Source organism: Engystomops pustulosus, chromosome 11, assembly GCF_040894005.1.
Source record: "Engystomops pustulosus chromosome 11, aEngPut4.maternal, whole genome shotgun sequence".
NCBI lineage: Eukaryota > Metazoa > Chordata > Amphibia > Anura > Leptodactylidae > Engystomops > Engystomops pustulosus.
The window spans coordinates 55035475-55053022 of record NC_092421.1 but is presented as its reverse complement, the minus strand read 5'-3'; the positions used below and the strand labels follow the sequence as shown (position 1 = coordinate 55053022).

The 17548-nt window shown below is 42.4% G+C and overlaps 1 protein-coding gene across 1 annotated transcript in view; it reads left to right on the top strand.

The window, feature by feature from the left end:
- The window catches only part of SUFU (SUFU negative regulator of hedgehog signaling), a 32126-nt gene extending 18944 nt beyond the window's left edge, over positions 1 to 13182 (top strand). Inside the window, exons 4-12 of the mRNA XM_072131143.1 lie at positions 5353 to 5495; positions 5623 to 5708; positions 6094 to 6166; positions 7479 to 7635; positions 7760 to 7871; positions 8453 to 8587; positions 8919 to 9057; positions 10073 to 10141; positions 11880 to 13182. Coding sequence (XP_071987244.1) covers positions 5353 to 5495; positions 5623 to 5708; positions 6094 to 6166; positions 7479 to 7635; positions 7760 to 7871; positions 8453 to 8587; positions 8919 to 9057; positions 10073 to 10141; positions 11880 to 11969 — 1004 coding nt within the window. The 3' untranslated portion in view covers positions 11970 to 13182. The remainder of the gene's footprint in view (positions 1 to 5352; positions 5496 to 5622; positions 5709 to 6093; positions 6167 to 7478; positions 7636 to 7759; positions 7872 to 8452; positions 8588 to 8918; positions 9058 to 10072; positions 10142 to 11879) is intronic.
- The last annotated feature ends 4366 nt before the right edge of the window (positions 13183 to 17548 follow it).

Here is a 17548-nt window from a genome sequence, read left to right as displayed (position 1 = left end):
CCAAACGTTGCCGCCCCCGGGACGGATAGGCGGAGTCTTCTCCTCTTCGTCACTGGACGGGCGGGGAAGACGGCATCTGTCCGACGCATGCGCAGTAGAGGCAGCGCTTCGATGCGCCCACTGCGCATGCCCGGAATATTAATAATCTGCAATGCCGGGTTGCGCATGGCACGTCCGCTGCTGCGTATTCTCGTCCAATCACAGCCCAGCTTGCTTGCTTAGGTGCGGAGTGGCTTGCTGGGCTTGAGAATTGGACGAGAATAGAGAATATTACATGAGCAAATTACCTTATTTTGTTAAGGTATGTATATATACCTAATATGCCTTATGTAATTTTGTCTTGGGCTGTGGGTGGCCCTTGTAATGGAGGTCATTGACACATATGAGGTCCATTTAATATTTTTCTTTTGTCACATATGACATGGACCTCATATGTGACAATCCTCTCCATTACATATGTGACCACACACATCCCAAAACAAAATGTCATAACCCCATCACCCCTATGGCATGGTCCATGTTTATTAGTCATAGGTCACATATGAGCCATAAAATATATGACCACCCCCCTATAGGTACACAGTGTATGGTGGAATTTATATAGTGCTTGTATGCCAGTTTCTGGTATACAAGCACTGAAATTATTGCAATTACTTGCAGACTGCTCATCAGAGTAATGGAGCAGACGTCCGGGCATGACGGTTCTGCTCCATTCATCTCTATGGAGCTGACGGAGATTGCTGAGTGCAGCGCCCAGCAATCTCTGTCAGCTCCATAGAGATGAATGGAGGAAACCGGTCATGCACAGCGGTCTGTTCCATTACTCTAATGGCTCCGTCGGAGGTACACGGGACCTCATCGAGCCCCTCGTTTTTTATATCTTTGGGGGTAACGGAAAATACCACCCAAAGTCGGAATTTTTTTGCCATTTTGAAAAATTTAAAAATTCAATAAAAAGTGAACAAAAGGTTGGACAGTCCTAAAAATGGTAGCATTGAAAACGCCATCAAAAGTCGCGCAAAATGACACCACCCACAGGTTTTAATTTTTGTAAATGTATAAAAACATTATAAAACACATTTGGTGTCCCTGTGATCGTACTGACCAAAATAATAAATTAGACATTTCATTTGCGACACACAGTGAAAGCCGTAAAATCCAAGCCCACAAGAAAAGGACTCAAATGTCTGTTTCACAATTTTCACGGCATGTCGAATTTTTTTTCCCGCTTCACAGTGCACGGCATGGAATATTAAATACCATCACTATGCAGTGCAATTTGTTACGCAGATCACAGCCCTGTATGTGTAAAAATAAAAAAATTATATATTTTTGAAGGTGTGGAGTGAAAAATTAAAATGAAAAAACAGGATGAGGGGGTGACACAAGAGCTTACAGTCTATGAGGATGAGGGGGTGACACAAGAGCTTACAGTCTATGAGGATGAGGGGGAGACACAAGAGCTTACAGTCTATGAAGATGAGGGGGTGACACAAGAACTTACAGTCTATGCGGATGAGGAGGTGACACAAGAGCTTACAGTCTATGAGGATAAGGGTGGACACAAGAGCTTACAGTCTATGAGGATGAGGAGGTGACACAAGAGCTTACAGTCTATGAGCATGAGGGGGACACAAGAGCTTACAGTCTATGAGGATGAGGGGGACACAAGAGCTTACAGGCTATGAGGATGAGGGGGTGACACAAGAGCTTACAGTCTATGAGGAGGGGGGATGACACAAGAGCTTACAGTCTATGAGGATGAGGGGGTAACACAAGAGCTTACAGTCTATGAGCATGAGGGGGACACAAGAGCTTACAGTCTATGAAGATGAGGGGGTGACACAAGAACTTACAGTCTATGAGGATGAGGTAGTAATGCAGGAGACAATCTGTACCCGGGGAGACAGCGGGAGAATAGCACAGAAAGGCACACTAGGACACTAGGAATCGCAGGAGCTGGAACATGGATCAGGAATACAGGAACTGCCTGGCACACAGGAACGCAGGATACACAGGAACGGCCTGGCACACAGGAACGCAGGAGACACAGGAACGGCCTGGCACACAGGAACGCAGGAGACACAGGAACAGCCTGGCACACAGGAACGCAGGAGACACAGGAACGGCCTGGCACACAGGAACGCAGGAGACACAGGAACGGCCTGGCACACAGGAACGCAGGATACACAGGAACGGCCTGGCACACAGGAACGCAGGAGACACAGGAACGGCCTGGCACACAGGAACGCAGGAGACACAGGAACAGCCTGGCACACAGGAACGCAGGAGACACAGGAACGGCCTGGCACACAGGAACGCAGGAGACACAGGAACGGCCTGGCACACAGGAACGCAGGATGCACAGGAACAGCCTGGCACACAGGAACGCAGGAGACACAGGAACGGCCTGGCACACAGGAACGCAGGATACACAGGAACGGCCTGGCACACAGGAACGCAGGAGACACAGGAACAGCCTGGCACACAGGAACGCAGGAGACACAGGAACGGCCTGGCACACAGGAACGCAGGATACACAGGAACGGCCTGGCACACAGGAACGCAGGAGACACAGGAACGGCCTGGCACACAGGAACGCAGGAGACACAGGAACGGCCTGGCACACAGGAACGCAGGAGACACAGGAACAGCCTGGCACACAGGAACGCAGGAGACACAGGAACGGCCTGGCACACAGGAACGCAGGATACACAGGAACGGCCTGGCACACAGGAACGCAGGAGACACAGGAACGGCCTGGCACACAGGAACGCAGGATACACAGGAACGGCCTGGCACACAGGAACGCAGGACACACAGGAACGGCCTGGCACACAGGAACGCAGGATACACAGGAACGGCCTGGCACACAGGAACGCAGGAGACACAGGAACGGCCTGGCACACAGGAACGCAGGACACACAGGAACTGCCTGGCACACAGGAACGCAGGAGACACAGGAACTGCCTGGCACACAGGACACACAGGAACGGCCTGGCACACAGGAACGCAGGAGACACAGGAACGGCTTGGCACACAGGAACGCAGGATACACAGGAACGGCCTGGCACACAGGAACGCAGGATAAATAGGGGAGCTTTCTCTTCAGGAGAAGGCTTGAAGATCCGACAAGGGTCACAGGAAGGGGCAGGAATTTATATGAGACCAGCTGCAATTATCCTAGGAGACGGACTTGGCATGATCAAAAGACTATTGCGGTGCCAGGGACAGAATGCATCATATCATGGAAGATGATTTTTGCTTCACAAAATGTTGCAGAGGCAGCACTAGAATGATTAGAGTGTCAGCTCTTCTACAAATGCATCAGATATTGAATTCTGTCCCCGTTAGTGCATTTAGCACTTTACACTGCACTTCTCACATTCTGTCCTTTGATAAATAAAATATCTATATATATATATATATATATATATACATACACATAGATAATTTGATAAAAACAGCAGATTGATATATAATACATAGATATAAATATATACATAGATGTGTAGTAGGATGCATATCATATAGCATAGAACTAAGAGATAAAGCCCTGCAGTTACAGATACTAATTTATAGTATAGTATTACAGTATCATTCATAACACTTTGCTATCATTACCATTATTTTATTGTGTGAGGGATCTATTGCCTTTGCCTTGAAAATCTGACTGAAACTTTGCTGAGGAAAGATTCAGTAGCTGGACAGGATGGAATATTCTCTGTGCACTGTGTAGGAAACAGGAAGGTGTAGTGGGCGGGATGCAGCAGAGCCTGGAAGGTGTAGTGGGCGGGGTTGCCAGCACCGTGTAGGCTGGAATGGGTGGATACATTCCCTGCTGTGTTTACAGTACAATGCACTGTGGGGAGTGTAGTTTCTGCAGCACAAAAACGTCCATACAGGAAGCTGAGATTGTAAACATTTGCAGGCTGATGTGTAACCCCATATGCAGGGAGGATTCAAAGTTGGAATCAAGGTAAGGCATGGTCATTAGGGTGATGATTGATGACTACTGGGAACATCTGGTGAATTTTTATAGTCCCGGATAACCCCTTTAAATAAAACACGGTCTTGTTTTCTGAGAAACGCGTTAGGTGGCTGGACAAGCTCTATAAGTGTTTTTCCACTATTGGCCATATTTAGACTAGGCATATTGTAGGAGCCCTAGTGCTCGGAAATCTGCTTCATACACATAGATAACTATGAACACACTTCCTGCGCTCTTCTCCAGGGCTCCGGACACATTGATGTATTACTAGCATTGTATATTGTCACATCCCATTGGTAATGGAAGCTGAATGAGTGGCCGCCTCCTTTAGATGGGGAAGCCTTCAGCTCCTCGGCTCTTAATGACTTGTGAAAACTGTGACTGGGAAACTTTTTGGAGCATTAATCTCCCAGAGAGCTTGGAGGATATCCCAAGTCTCCCGTCCCTGTTGCATTTTACAGGCAATGACCTACAAAGCTGTAGAAATGTGGGAAATCTCTGGCATAATAACTCATCTTTTTTCTAAGATAACGGTATCTTATTCCGCAGCGCTGTACTGGTCATGGGGTCCATATACAAACAAAATAAAAGGTGATTGCAATATTATGGTCATATGAAACAATATTAATGCCGGCCCTGCTTGCAAGAGCTTACAATTTATGAGCATCTTGTGCTATACGTAGATTTTACAGTGGATTTCGCTCATAACGTTGCTGTCTCATCTCAGTTTAGAGCTGTCGTCTGCTATAGCTTCTTATTTAGTCTTTGTTGATGTGAAGACTCCAAGTGACCATTTTGATACCTGGACAATGTATTGTGGTTTTATTTGTGTCTGTCAATAGCTGTGACTCATCCTCCTGGCGGCAAGTTGTATTTGTCAACCTAATCCGAGTGCAGGACCTTTTGTTCTGTAATAATTGTGAAGAAGTTCTATCATGTTGACAACCTCTTACAGAATTCCCCATGAGGATATAATGATTTGTCAGGCAGGGCTGTCCTCGCTTGTCCTCCTCCGGCACTAGAACGTGCTGCCTGCAGGTAGGACACTATTTACAATTTGGTCAGCTCCTCCTACTGTTCTATATTGTGCTGCCTGCAGATAGGACACTATAAAAAATCTGCTCCACTCCTACTGCTATATATTGGTCTGCTTAAAGCACCATGTTGATATAGGGTCCAAAATCTGCTGACACTTCAGATCTGAAAATTAAACTTTGTACTATGGAAGTCAATGAATAAATTGTCAGTAGGGCGTTGGTGTTCCTCCTGTCCATTGGGATTGTCTACATGCACAGAATATGACAATAAAAATGTGTAGCGTGACATGAGAGGTGTATAACGAATGTTTCTTGTCTCCTCAGAAAACACTTTCTGCAGTGGAGATCATGTATCGTGGCACAGTCCCCTGGACAATAGCGAGTCTCGCATTCAGCACATGCTTCTCACTGAAGACCCTCAGATGCGCCCAGTGCAGACGCCGTTTGGCTTTGTCTCCTTCTTGCAGGTGAGGCTGACATGGAAGTCCCCATCCTTATTGATATGGGGGCTTTTAGCACAGTGATGGTAGTATGTATTCTATGCGCTGTAAACTCCAGATGTGCTACAATGGACTTTCTTGTTTTGTCTTTTAGATAGTTGGTGTTTGCACAGAGGAGCTGCATGCGGCCCAGCAGTGGAACGGGCAAGGAATACTAGAACTTCTACGCACCGTGCCAGTGTAAGTAGTTTCCATGTAAACTTAAAGGAACACTCCAGACAAAGCCAATTCATTGAATAATACATGCTGCAGTGCCTAAAGGAGGAACATGACTCCTTTTTATTGTATTCCAAGAACCAGGAGTCCTGCTCCTGCACAAGGTATAATTCAATTAATCTGCTGTGACTGATGTGTTCCTTTAATAATAGTGTAAATGTTTTGGACCTGTTTTGCAGTCTATCAATCTGTCTACATAGATAAATCTTTATTTCTATAACTCCATCCTATTGTACAGGTCATGGTGGATATATACAAACAAAATGAGACTTTACAAAGTAGCAATAGTCAGAAGAGAAGGAAGTGATGAGAAGAGTTTTTATTAATGGTAACACCTTTCTCTCTTCAGGGCTGGTGGGCCGTGGTTGATCACAGATATGCGAAGAGGGGAGACCATTTTTGAGATTGATCCACATTTGCAAGTATGTCTAATTTATAAGTATATAAATATTGAGTATTAAAGACATTGTTCCACGTATACCTGGTATGCTCTATCCACAGGATATGGGATAACCAGCTGATCTTTGAGGGTCTGACTGCTATTTTCCCCACCGATCACAAGAACAGGACCCCCCAGCTCTACAAAGAATGGGGGTCCCATTCTCTCTTAACAGGTGGAGCAGCAGCTTGTGAATCTCAATTAAATGAAGGCACATGCTCGCCCTGCTGTTCCACCCATAAGAAAGAACAGGATCCACATCTGGGGCAGTCAGACCTTCACTGATCAGATTGTTATCCCCTTTGGATATGGCTTAAAATTATATAACTGGGACAACCCCTTTAAGCCTGAAATGAGCCCATGCTTTATTCATGGAAATTTTACTGCAATTCAGTTTTGTAGTTGTGAAATGGGTGCAATAAACTGACTATATGCACTATGAGGATGCACAAAGTGTAATAATTACACAAGGCTTATGGGAACTCATGGGTGGACATACGATCGGATATGCTGTAGTTTTAAAGAAATGCTGCGACCCACATTAAACAACTTGTTACTACTGGGGCAAAACACTTCAGAGATCAAAGTAGGAACAAGCCTTATTGTTGCAGTACGTTACACAACATAAGAGCCGGGATGGCAGTGTTAGTATATACTGCTGCCTGGCAGCCACAGAAGTTGGGATCCTACATGTGCAAGTCATACTAAGAAGCAATCTTTGCATTTCCTACATTAAGGTATTTATCTGCTGCAGCCAGAAAGTTTCTCTATGGGGATTATCATTTCTGTGGCTGCAGGTATCTTACAGACCTTTATGGGGGTTGTCCCAACTTCAAATGTTATCACCAATACACAGGATAGGTGATAACTTCCTAATCTGTGTTAGGTGTAGCAGACAGCTGCTCCACCCTCTTTTCATGAGAATAGGACCCCCAACTCCATTAATGATCTTGGAAAAGTATATACATCTACTGATCAGACCAGTGTCGGGGTGGCTTGTGTAAAGGTAGTGTAAAGGGTTGATCCCATTTCGGCCATTCATGGTTGTGCTAGGAATATGCAGCTGTATGATGGCCATGAGTTTACAGACCCATCATTGTCTTGTGTGTATGTGATGTTAATTCATTGTTTTCTTTCTTCTCATGTATGTTCAGTATTTTTGCATTGCATTATATTTCATGTGCAAGTCTTTAACAAGAGCCGCTCTCTGTACTGATCCAGTAATCTCTGATCGCTCTCTGGCTTTCCTAAGTATATTGACAGGTCTTTTTTTCTTCCCATTCATTAAAATTTAGCAGGAGAGAGTTGATAAAGGGATCGAGACCGAAGGCTCCAACCTCAGTGGCGTCAGTGCGAAGTGTGCATGGGATGACTTAAGTCGCCCGCCAGAGGATGAGGATGACAGCAGAAGTATCTGCATAGGAACCCAACAACGAAAGCTTTCCGGCAAAGGTATGTGTGGGGGAGCCTTATTAGGAATGTCCCTACGTAAATGTGCCCTCTCGTACATTTGCTGCATTTCTGTAAATTCCTGCTTATATTTATATATAATTTTTTTTTTTTTTTTTTTTCCCAGACACTGAACAGATCAGAGAGGCATTGCGAAGAGGCCTAGAAATCAACAGTAAACCTATCCTACCTCCAATAAATTCTCAGAGACATAATGGCATGAGCCTTGACCGAGCACCGTAAGTAGATGATGTACATTGTTGCCTATCTCTGCGGTGGCCATGACTGTCACATACCTGTGCTACTGGCATCAAAACACCCATCACTGAGCTACTACTCCAGTAAAACAGCAAATAATTGTCGAATACATTTGTTTAACCTCCTTTGCAGGAAGAAGGAATTCATCACTACAGATTGCTGACACTAAAATTTACATGATGCGTAAAAGCATAACTTCACCTAATAAGTGAGGTCTCACATTGGACATTTAATTTGGTGATTTATTGCTAAAATTCTTCCGTGATCATTAGGAGGGGCAGGCACCCCACTGTACATCCAAACTTGGGGCTTTGAATTGAGCCTGACTGAGATAACCATGGAAGGGTGGTATTGTTAGTGATAAAAACCGTTTCAAATAGGGCCTTCTATATAGCTGAAATAAAGACTTCTTTATCTCTAAATCGCCATCATATTTTTCAAACAAAATAAGACATTACAGAGCAATAACTTTGTTAGATGAAACAAGTGAGGGCACTGCTTTGAAAGGTTTACAATCAGTTTAACCTGTGGGTTCAAATTTATTTATTTATTTTTATTCAAGGAGTCGAAAGGATAGCCTGGAAAGTGAAAGTTCATCGGCCATAATCCCTCATGAATTGATACGCACGCGGCAACTGGAAAGTGTCCATCTCAAATTTAATCAGGAGTCCGGTGCTCTTATACCACTCTGTTTGCGGTAATAAATACATTATAAAAGTTTTTGTTTATTAAATACTGGTCCCCCGGTTTTCTGATGTGCCATAGGTTAGTTAATGGAAGGATAACTTTTGAGTCTCAATGGGAAAAAAAAAAGCTTAGAATAGAATGACTAGAAGTCATGCCGTGGAAAAAGGTTTTTAATTTTAAATATGTTGAAGGGTTACAGCAGTGAGACTGATTGCAGAATAAGATATATATATAATGGTCTGATGAGATGGAGCAATAGTAGTGAGGGCCCTGCTCATAATGGAGAATGAGCGAAGTTAGAAATACAGAACTTGTCACTGAACTTCATCTACTTCATCCAGGGGCAGACTGTTACATGGACGACACTTTACATATAAAAGTATTACGGGAGACACGGCCATCACGTTTGTGTCTACAGGCGTAGAAGGAGCCTTTGCTACAGAGGAGCATCCGTATGCAGCACATGGTCCTTGGTTACAGGTATGAGCTTCTTCGTTCTAGGTTTGAGATATTCCACGTTTTTTTGGATTACAATGGTATAAAGATGGTTATAACATTAACCTGTATGGCAGAAATGTACTTGATCTTCACATTTATGATGTTCATCTCTAATTCTGTCATCTTCACAGCTGATTAGCATTGGGCTATATTCACATTGTGTCTTTTGCACACATTCAGCGTATGTGCCAGGAAAGCTCCTGGTGTTTACGCTAAATGTATCCATATACTTGTACTGGCAAATGTAGACCTCCTGTTTTGCTTCCGTCTGCTCAATATATTTTATGTCCAGCAGGCAATACTAGATTTAAAAAAAGCTGCATAATAGCCAATGACGGATGGATGCAAATGTACTGCATCTATCTATGGCCTCTCCTGCGCATACCCTGTGGTAGGTTCCCAGTGATGTAACTGTCCATATAACAGTTATATCACTCAAGACTAACTGCTGTCAGAGAGAGGAGCTTAACTGGAGGAGTTATCCATCTTTATGAGCATACATCAGGTATTCGTACATATGATGGAATAAGTGAGATGTGAATCTAACCCAACGGTGATTCTTGGCATCCACACAATTGGATTTGAATGTCAATTTTTATCTGCTTGTAGAATTGCTTTTGTAAGTGCTAGCAGTGCAAATTCTTAACTTTTCAGAGTAGCCGCACCATATTATTTTATATATATATTTTTAATCGGGTACATTTTTATTAATTTTGAATGGTAACAGACATTAAACATACAATTGTCTGATCGGCAAGTCGTGAAGGAACAATCAAAGATGGCCTATCTTAGGCTATTTTTCAGAACAGATTTGTGCAGTATACTAACGTGCCCCCGTTAAACACTGTCCTCAATATAACAAAGTAAATGGCTTTAAAAATTAAATACTCTTGAAGTTTCCTTATTTAAAATCTTCCCCGACTCTGAAGGCAAGATCAAATGTTTACCAATTACACAGAAAGGCAGAATAAAAGGCTCAAACATTTTATCTTTTTAGATTTTGTTGACAGAGGAGTTGGTGGAAAGGATGCTGGAAGACTTAGAAGATTTAAGCTCTCCAGAGGAAGTAAGTTCTCCACAGCCCATACAGGAGGGTGGGGTGGAGAGGGTGGGGGGGAGATGCGGTGGTTCCTGTAAAGTGCCAGACTTCGTTCTGCAGCCCTAGATTTCTACATCAAACATGGGAACTCGCTGGAGTGTGCCATTTCCTGCATCTTGTAACGGGGTCATGCATTCACAATGATTCATTTATTAACTCCAGGCTTGTAATCTAGTTAAGATCAGAATACAGTGCACAACAAAAAAACAGGCTTGGAATCCAATTTTTTTTTTTTAGTTATCTCTCCGAAGCGGTGCTGCTCCCATCAAGGCAAGAAACTTGATATATCTACAATTAATCCAATTCTGTGCTGGATCTCCCCGATTGTACCAGTAGAGCTCAGGCAATGTGCCAGCAGAGGGTGCTGCTAAGCAATAGGCCCTGGCTAAGGCTGGCTGTGAATATGCTTTTATGTTAAAGCCACAAATCTTTCCCACGACACAACTGAACTTTCTAGTAAACTTGCTAAACAGTTGGAGGGGGGGAGCGAGACCCTCACAGATCATGAGAATGGCTAAACTATGATCTGACTGGATTTCATGGAATACTGTGCAGAGGAGTGGACTACTGTTATGATTACACTTTGGCGCTGCCATGATGAACAGAGGAGAAGGGCCTTGTCCCTACCCCCCTGTATACTGGATGCCGATGATATTCTTCAAGATTTTAGTATATGGTCACTGAGATGGACACTATGTTATATGTATATACTTTGAGGCTCCATACAGTAGGTACACTGATGGGTGGGGGGGGGTCTCAAAAGACTGGGTATATTAGACCCTGTACCTTGGGCTCACTCCAGTCTTTGGGGGTTTAGACTTTATTTTTTTTTATTCAAGATATTTGTGATATGTATATATCATTGTGGTGTTTACATATGGCATATTTCGCTTGTGTGAAATAACAATGTTGGCTTACTCTCGCTCATACAGAGGGGAAGGAGGGGGGGCATTATGTATCCTAGTGATATATGATGCAAGGCGTCTCTCCACAAGTGTGGCCGGACTGTGAGATCTAGCCAGACCAGAATACCGTGAGAGGGACTCAATGCATAGGGCTTGGAGTGCAGCAGTGAGAGGAAATAACCCTAAATGCTATTATCTTGAGAAAAAATAAAAAAAATATATATAATTTTTTTTTCCCTCCTCCTTCTAGTACTGCTGCTAATACTCCCATACACAAATGGCCCCAACCAGGGTGTATCACACTGGATGTAATTTGAGGGGGTGCAGACGGTGCGGTGCAAACATTATAGTAGGGGGCCTGACATACACTTTGCACTGGGGCCAATCAGCTTCAAGTTAAGCCTTTAGCCTTTAGCTTTAGGAAGCTGAGAGGCCAAACCGGAAATCTGGACAGGGATATATATTTTGCAGTAAGACCGTGTCCTCCTCACACCATAACCTGGTGTAATGGCCCTCTATAAGGGTTGGTGATCTGGTTGCAATTTGTGTGGCCAGTTGACAGCCACCACTACTGTCATGTGAAAGGGGCCCAAATCTTGCCCTGTCCCCCCTCAGTAGTAATACAGGGAGACAGCGGAGAACTATACTTCTCCCTACAACGTATTTGTTCAGGGAACTATGGCTGGTGCAAGGTTTATATTTCATCCATGTCAAGAACATGTATAATGAGATAGGATTTATCTTGTTTTCTTTCATTTTATTCCTGCACTGACCACTTTACTTTTTTTCTTTCAATCCAGATGAAATTGCCAAAGGAATATAGTTGGCCGGAAAAGAAGCTAAAGATCTCCATTCTCCCAGACACAGTGTTTGATAACCCACTTCCCTGAGACAGAGACGAGCTACTCGCGCACCCTCCAACGTTCAGCACAATATTGCTGTAAACCAAAGGAAAGCAGTTACTGCACAAGAGACAGTCGACACAGATACTTGTGTGGAAAAATGTACCCACTATTTCCCCTACCTAAATTCTAAATAACCATGAATGTGTGTGTGTCTTCATAGACAGTACAGAGCCTTGGGTCACATTGTGTACCTGGTGGGCAAGTGACTAGTCTGATCATAGGTGCCATCACTCTGGGGATTTATACCTGCTCTATTGTAGCAGACCCTGAGAACACTAGTAGATATAGTTATGACACTGGAACCCACAAGTAGTTACACTACTAACTACAGCCTTGTTCCTTCGCTTTATCATCCACTAGTATTATGTTGCGTGACTAGAGGTTTAGAGGAATCATCAGTATATAGGGGAGAAGGGAGTAGAGTGGTCTGTATCCTATCATTCCTTTCCTCTATACATCACATGACCTAGTTCTTACATGTAGTTTGTGTTCTTCTATGAGGACTCCCAAGTTCTATCACTACATGCAGCTCCTAGGAGTATTCCAGTATGGATGACCATTAACTAGAGCAATGTAATCTCTCTTGGGGTTGCACCTTGACATTCAGTAGCGTAATGAAACAAATCTTATGTGTTAATGTTTAACTTTCAAGTTGCTTCAAAAGAAATTGGACAGGTCTCTTGATACATGAGATGTCTGGTTTAGTAAACCGGTTTTCAAATACTTTGAGATACTGAATAGTTTTTTGCTTTTTTTGGCATTGCACAGGCTGCTTTTTTGGTAGAACAGGTGTAGTACTTTATTTACCCCGTGGAGGCAGTGCAGCTATATTGATCAGTTGTTGGACTTTCTAGTCAGATTGGGGGTTATTTGTTATTGGTTTTCCTGGGCTTTTTTGGCGTAAAAAAAAGTCTCAAAGTAGTCACATTGAAGGTTTTTGAGACTTCTCACTGCTAAGAAGTCTCACAGGACTATATACACCTCTTCATTAAACTGGTGTAAACGTAGAACTACTGCAACACAGTGTAAAGCCAGATTTATGACTTTTGTAAAAAGTTTGTTACTCCAGTCCCCTGCTGGTCTATGTGCAGAGACTTATTATGCATTTTGAGACATTTTTGGAAAAAAAAAAATCCCAGACAGAAAATAGACCACAAGAACATTTATTAAAGGGCCAAAGCCACTTTAATGAATCTTAGGGAAAGCGGAGCCCCAAAAATAGAGATTGAACTGTCCCAAGGAGCAGGTCTAATGATAAATAAACCATGGTCTTACAGATCCTAGGTTTTGAGCACCTATCAAAGTTTCAGAATACATTATAACTCCAGCAATCATTAAAATTCACAAACTATGTGCAGTCTATACAGTTTTTGACCTCAAATATAGAAAATTAAGTGAATTTCTTGTCTTGAAATTATGCTGCCCTCTGCTGACTAATGTAGAATACAGCACTCGGCTTCCTATGCCACATTCACTACGTATTACATAAATCACGAAGGCTAAAATAGGAGCTCCCCATTAAAGGCCAAAGCTGTCTGCTCCAAGAAAGTTATCATTTACTCCTCTCTAAAGAGTATAACTTCACTAATGGAAATACAGTATTTTGAGCCCCCCACACTCCATAAAATTCTTTTTTTTATTGCAGAATTAGAAAAAAAAAAATCTGTGTAAGCGCAGCCATTTTTTTTTCTGGATTCTTGGGCCAAATTTTAAACCCTTAAGACATGTGATATACTATTATGTCACGCTGCAGTAAAGGATGTTTCCAGCGTGCTGATGGGCTGGGATCTCTACAAATATACACCTCTGATTGGTGCTGGCACTGAACACTGGTGTTAACCTGTTGGTTTCTGGTAGGTGTGTATGCTCCCATTTTGAAATTCTCTCCCTGTGATGTCATTGACAATCAACACGACAGCCTGGAATCTATAGGAGACTCCAGGGCCGGTCATTTCTGCCCATCTGTCGGTGTGCTGGTGGCAGACTGTTCCAGATCATGAGCAACTTACACCATATACTGAAATACAGTAGTATGTGTATATTATATATTATATTTAATATTGCTGCGTCCCAATCTTTCACATATAAACACTAATATTCCCAGCAGTGTACCCCATAACAAAAAATAGCAACCACTTTTTCACCATTTTGCAACTCCTAAACCATTGTGCGACCTGTTGATGACTTTCATGTCAGTCTCCTCAATGGTATAAATGAAAACATCATCTCATCCTGCACACAATGGTGATGTAGCTGGAGCACCCCAAGAATGATTAGCATAATTTGAATAACTCTACATTGCCGCAAAAGAAGCCCTGTGGAGCCTAGTTCCTCAGCAACTGCTTGGGGCGCGTCTAGCATCAGTAAATTGATGGTAGATGTCCTTTCACTAACTGACACCCTTCTTTTAGCTAAAAATTGTTTTCCTTACATCCCTACATCTACTCCCCCCATGTCCCATGCCTCTTTTCACAAGTCTGCACTTAATGTGATGTGACCTTGTTAACATTTGTGCTACTTTAATACAGTTACATTTGCAATGTCTAATCCATTTATGTATCTGATCACTTGAAGTCAAAATCAAAAGTCCTTGCTGTGATTTCATGGGATTGGACACATTCATGGGGTAGATGTTACAGATGTAACAGGATCTTAGATGACATCGCCCTGGTCACATGACATGAAGTGCCCAATGATGTAAGAGCTCTCTTACTGTTCCACACAGCAGCATGTCCCAGCAGTGAGAACTGTCACTCGGGTACAAGCAGGCAGGGCAATGCAAGTATCATTTACTATGCAGTGTTTCATTGGACTCAACTTTTATTGAATTTCATAAAAGTTTACATGGAAAGGAACCTTTTAGGGATAAGGGAAATGCTTTTTAATCATAGTTTTAATGAAGTCTTTATTTTGGTTGCGTTCATTTCAATGGCAGGTTCTCTTTAAATACCATCACTAGGAAGAACAATGTTACACATAAAACAAGCTCTCATAAAGCTATGGATTTTTAAAGGCAGGGAACAGAAAATGGAAACGCAAAAACAAAAAAGGTCATCTGCAGTAAAAGGAGGAATATTTACTTCCACTAGATCAGAATTTTGGGTTTCAGCATCAGGCTTTGTTATACAAGGACTCATAATGTTAGGCCCAAGTACCTGACCGTAATGCATATTCTCAGAGGACGATAGAAAACAAGTGGATGTGTTGTAACAATCTCTAAACTGTTTTCCATATAATAACATAATTTTGTAACTTATCTTTTTTTTTTTTTTTGTATTTGTATCTTTATGATTGTAGTTTGTATTGTAAATTTTCACTGATTTAGACTGCAGGTAGATTGAGCTTATAAAATTACTTTTTTGTAATTTGCAGATCACCAAATTTTATTATCTGGTTTGTAAACTAAATGCATTAAAATGTATTTGTACAAAATGGTTTGTGATGCTGGTAAGTTCTGTCCTTGGAGAGCGGGACCATTAGAATGATGTTAATATTAGGCCCCCATCACACGAATGTATGAATCTGTATATATGTGACGTTTTTCATCCGTATGTGCATGTATGTCACTGTATCCGTATAAAATATGGTGGGCTGGCAAAATAAACCTCACTGGTTCTGGTCACCGTATACGGTGCACAACCAAATGCATCATGTATGCAACTTGTATTTTACATGTTCCCATAAACATATATGGGAAAATGGGACATGCTCTAGTTTTTTTTTTCTTTTTTAAAGGAACAATGTAAATAGGTGGCCGTATTTCCCATTGGAATGAATGTGCCTGTATGAAAACTGTACGACTAGCATACGGCAGTTTTTCATACGTGTCTGTGAAAGGGGCCTTAGGTCTATTTCCCACTAGCGAGTTTGATGCACTCAACTCACATCAAACACTCTCATGGGCAATAGGCCTTAGAATATAGAGAGCCATACAACTTTCTCTATTTTGGGAGTGTTTTAGGCTATGGCCGCAGAAGATGTGGCTGAGGCCTGGATGCCTGATGTGAGGACATTAGCTTCTTGAGAGCCGCACACAGCAATGGTAAGGAAAGTTGGAAGAAGGCATAAGAAGGAGCAACATAAATGACAGCATCCTAGGTGCAGAGTTGCATAGACAGGGTGTTATAGGGGACTTCTTGGCTTTAGAAGTCACCCCCAATCTACAGGATGGGATGTAATTTCCTTATCGTGAGGGTCCAACCCCCACAATCGTGAAAACAGAACTGAGTTGAGCAGCAGGATGCATACCCAGATCTCTAAGGCCCTTTGATGCCAATCCCATGGCCCTGAATGACGCAGCACGATGCACGCTTGGCCTCTCCACTCCTCAAAATTTAGGAACTTATCCCCTAACCTTTGGATTGGGGATAACCCCTTTAAAAGAACACTCCAGTCAAAGCTTATTCATTGAATAATACATGGGCCAGACCTGAAGTGAGGAGTACGACTCCTTTTCATTATATTTCAAGAAACTTGCTAGAACCTGGACTCGTGCTGTGCAAAAGGTATACATTTCAGTTAATCAGTTGTGACTGGAGTGTTCCTTTAAGTAGCATAGATGACAGCATGAAGACTTGTAATAGTGCAAAATTCCAGCTACAAACTCAGGCCACCTACCAGAAGGCAGAAAGAGGGACAAATTTATACACATTACCGGTAATTAATCTGGACCACTGTAAGCAGTGGTCCAAAAAGGTCTTGGATATCTCACTGTAATAATGGGAGGGGTGGGTGGAAGTTAGAAAACCTGGGGTCCTGTGCAATCTTCATAGAGGGGCTCCTCTAAGTATTTGTATATGTGAATTGCTCTAATTTCACTGCAAGGGTACAATATACTACACAAGAGTTGATAATTTACAGCCCAATAATTGGGCAGTTAAAGAAAAAAAATATGCAAGGATGACAAGTTAGCACGATTATTTTTCTGCACATTACATAGCAGCTCTCCTGGGAGTGAAGGAAGTGTACTGTACATGTCATAGCCATAAATCCATGTAAATGCTGCAACTGTGCAAAGTACAAACAAAGAGACTAAAGATAAAGTCACTGGTGACCCAGATTGTCCTCATGTTTCCTACTGATAACCATTGTGAATAATAACAGTGTCATACTACACCAACCACCTCATTGGGGGTCAGTCACAGATGACGTCATTGGGGAGTAACTTCCCGGCCCTTTGTATGATCTCATCGACCTATTCATATTAACCGACTGTGTATTAGAGAAGAGGAAAAACATTGAGTAATAAAACAGTATTGCTTTAAAGGAAATCTGCCATTTGATTCTATGCATTATGACATTATGAACCAAAAATACCTTGAATGCTGGAGCTACACTGATGCAGAAACATATCTTATTTAATCCCTGAACCAAGTGATTTTTCTAAAAATTATAAAATTATGATAATGAGGCTCTGTCGCTCCTTTGCTTGGCTCAGTGCTTCTCATCCGAATTATGAAGTGCTCAAGCCTTGTCCTGCCCAATGTAAGCTGAGAATACCTCATTAACCCCTTAAGGACACAGCCAATTTATAGTTTAAAGTTCAACCCCATTTTCTTTTATTC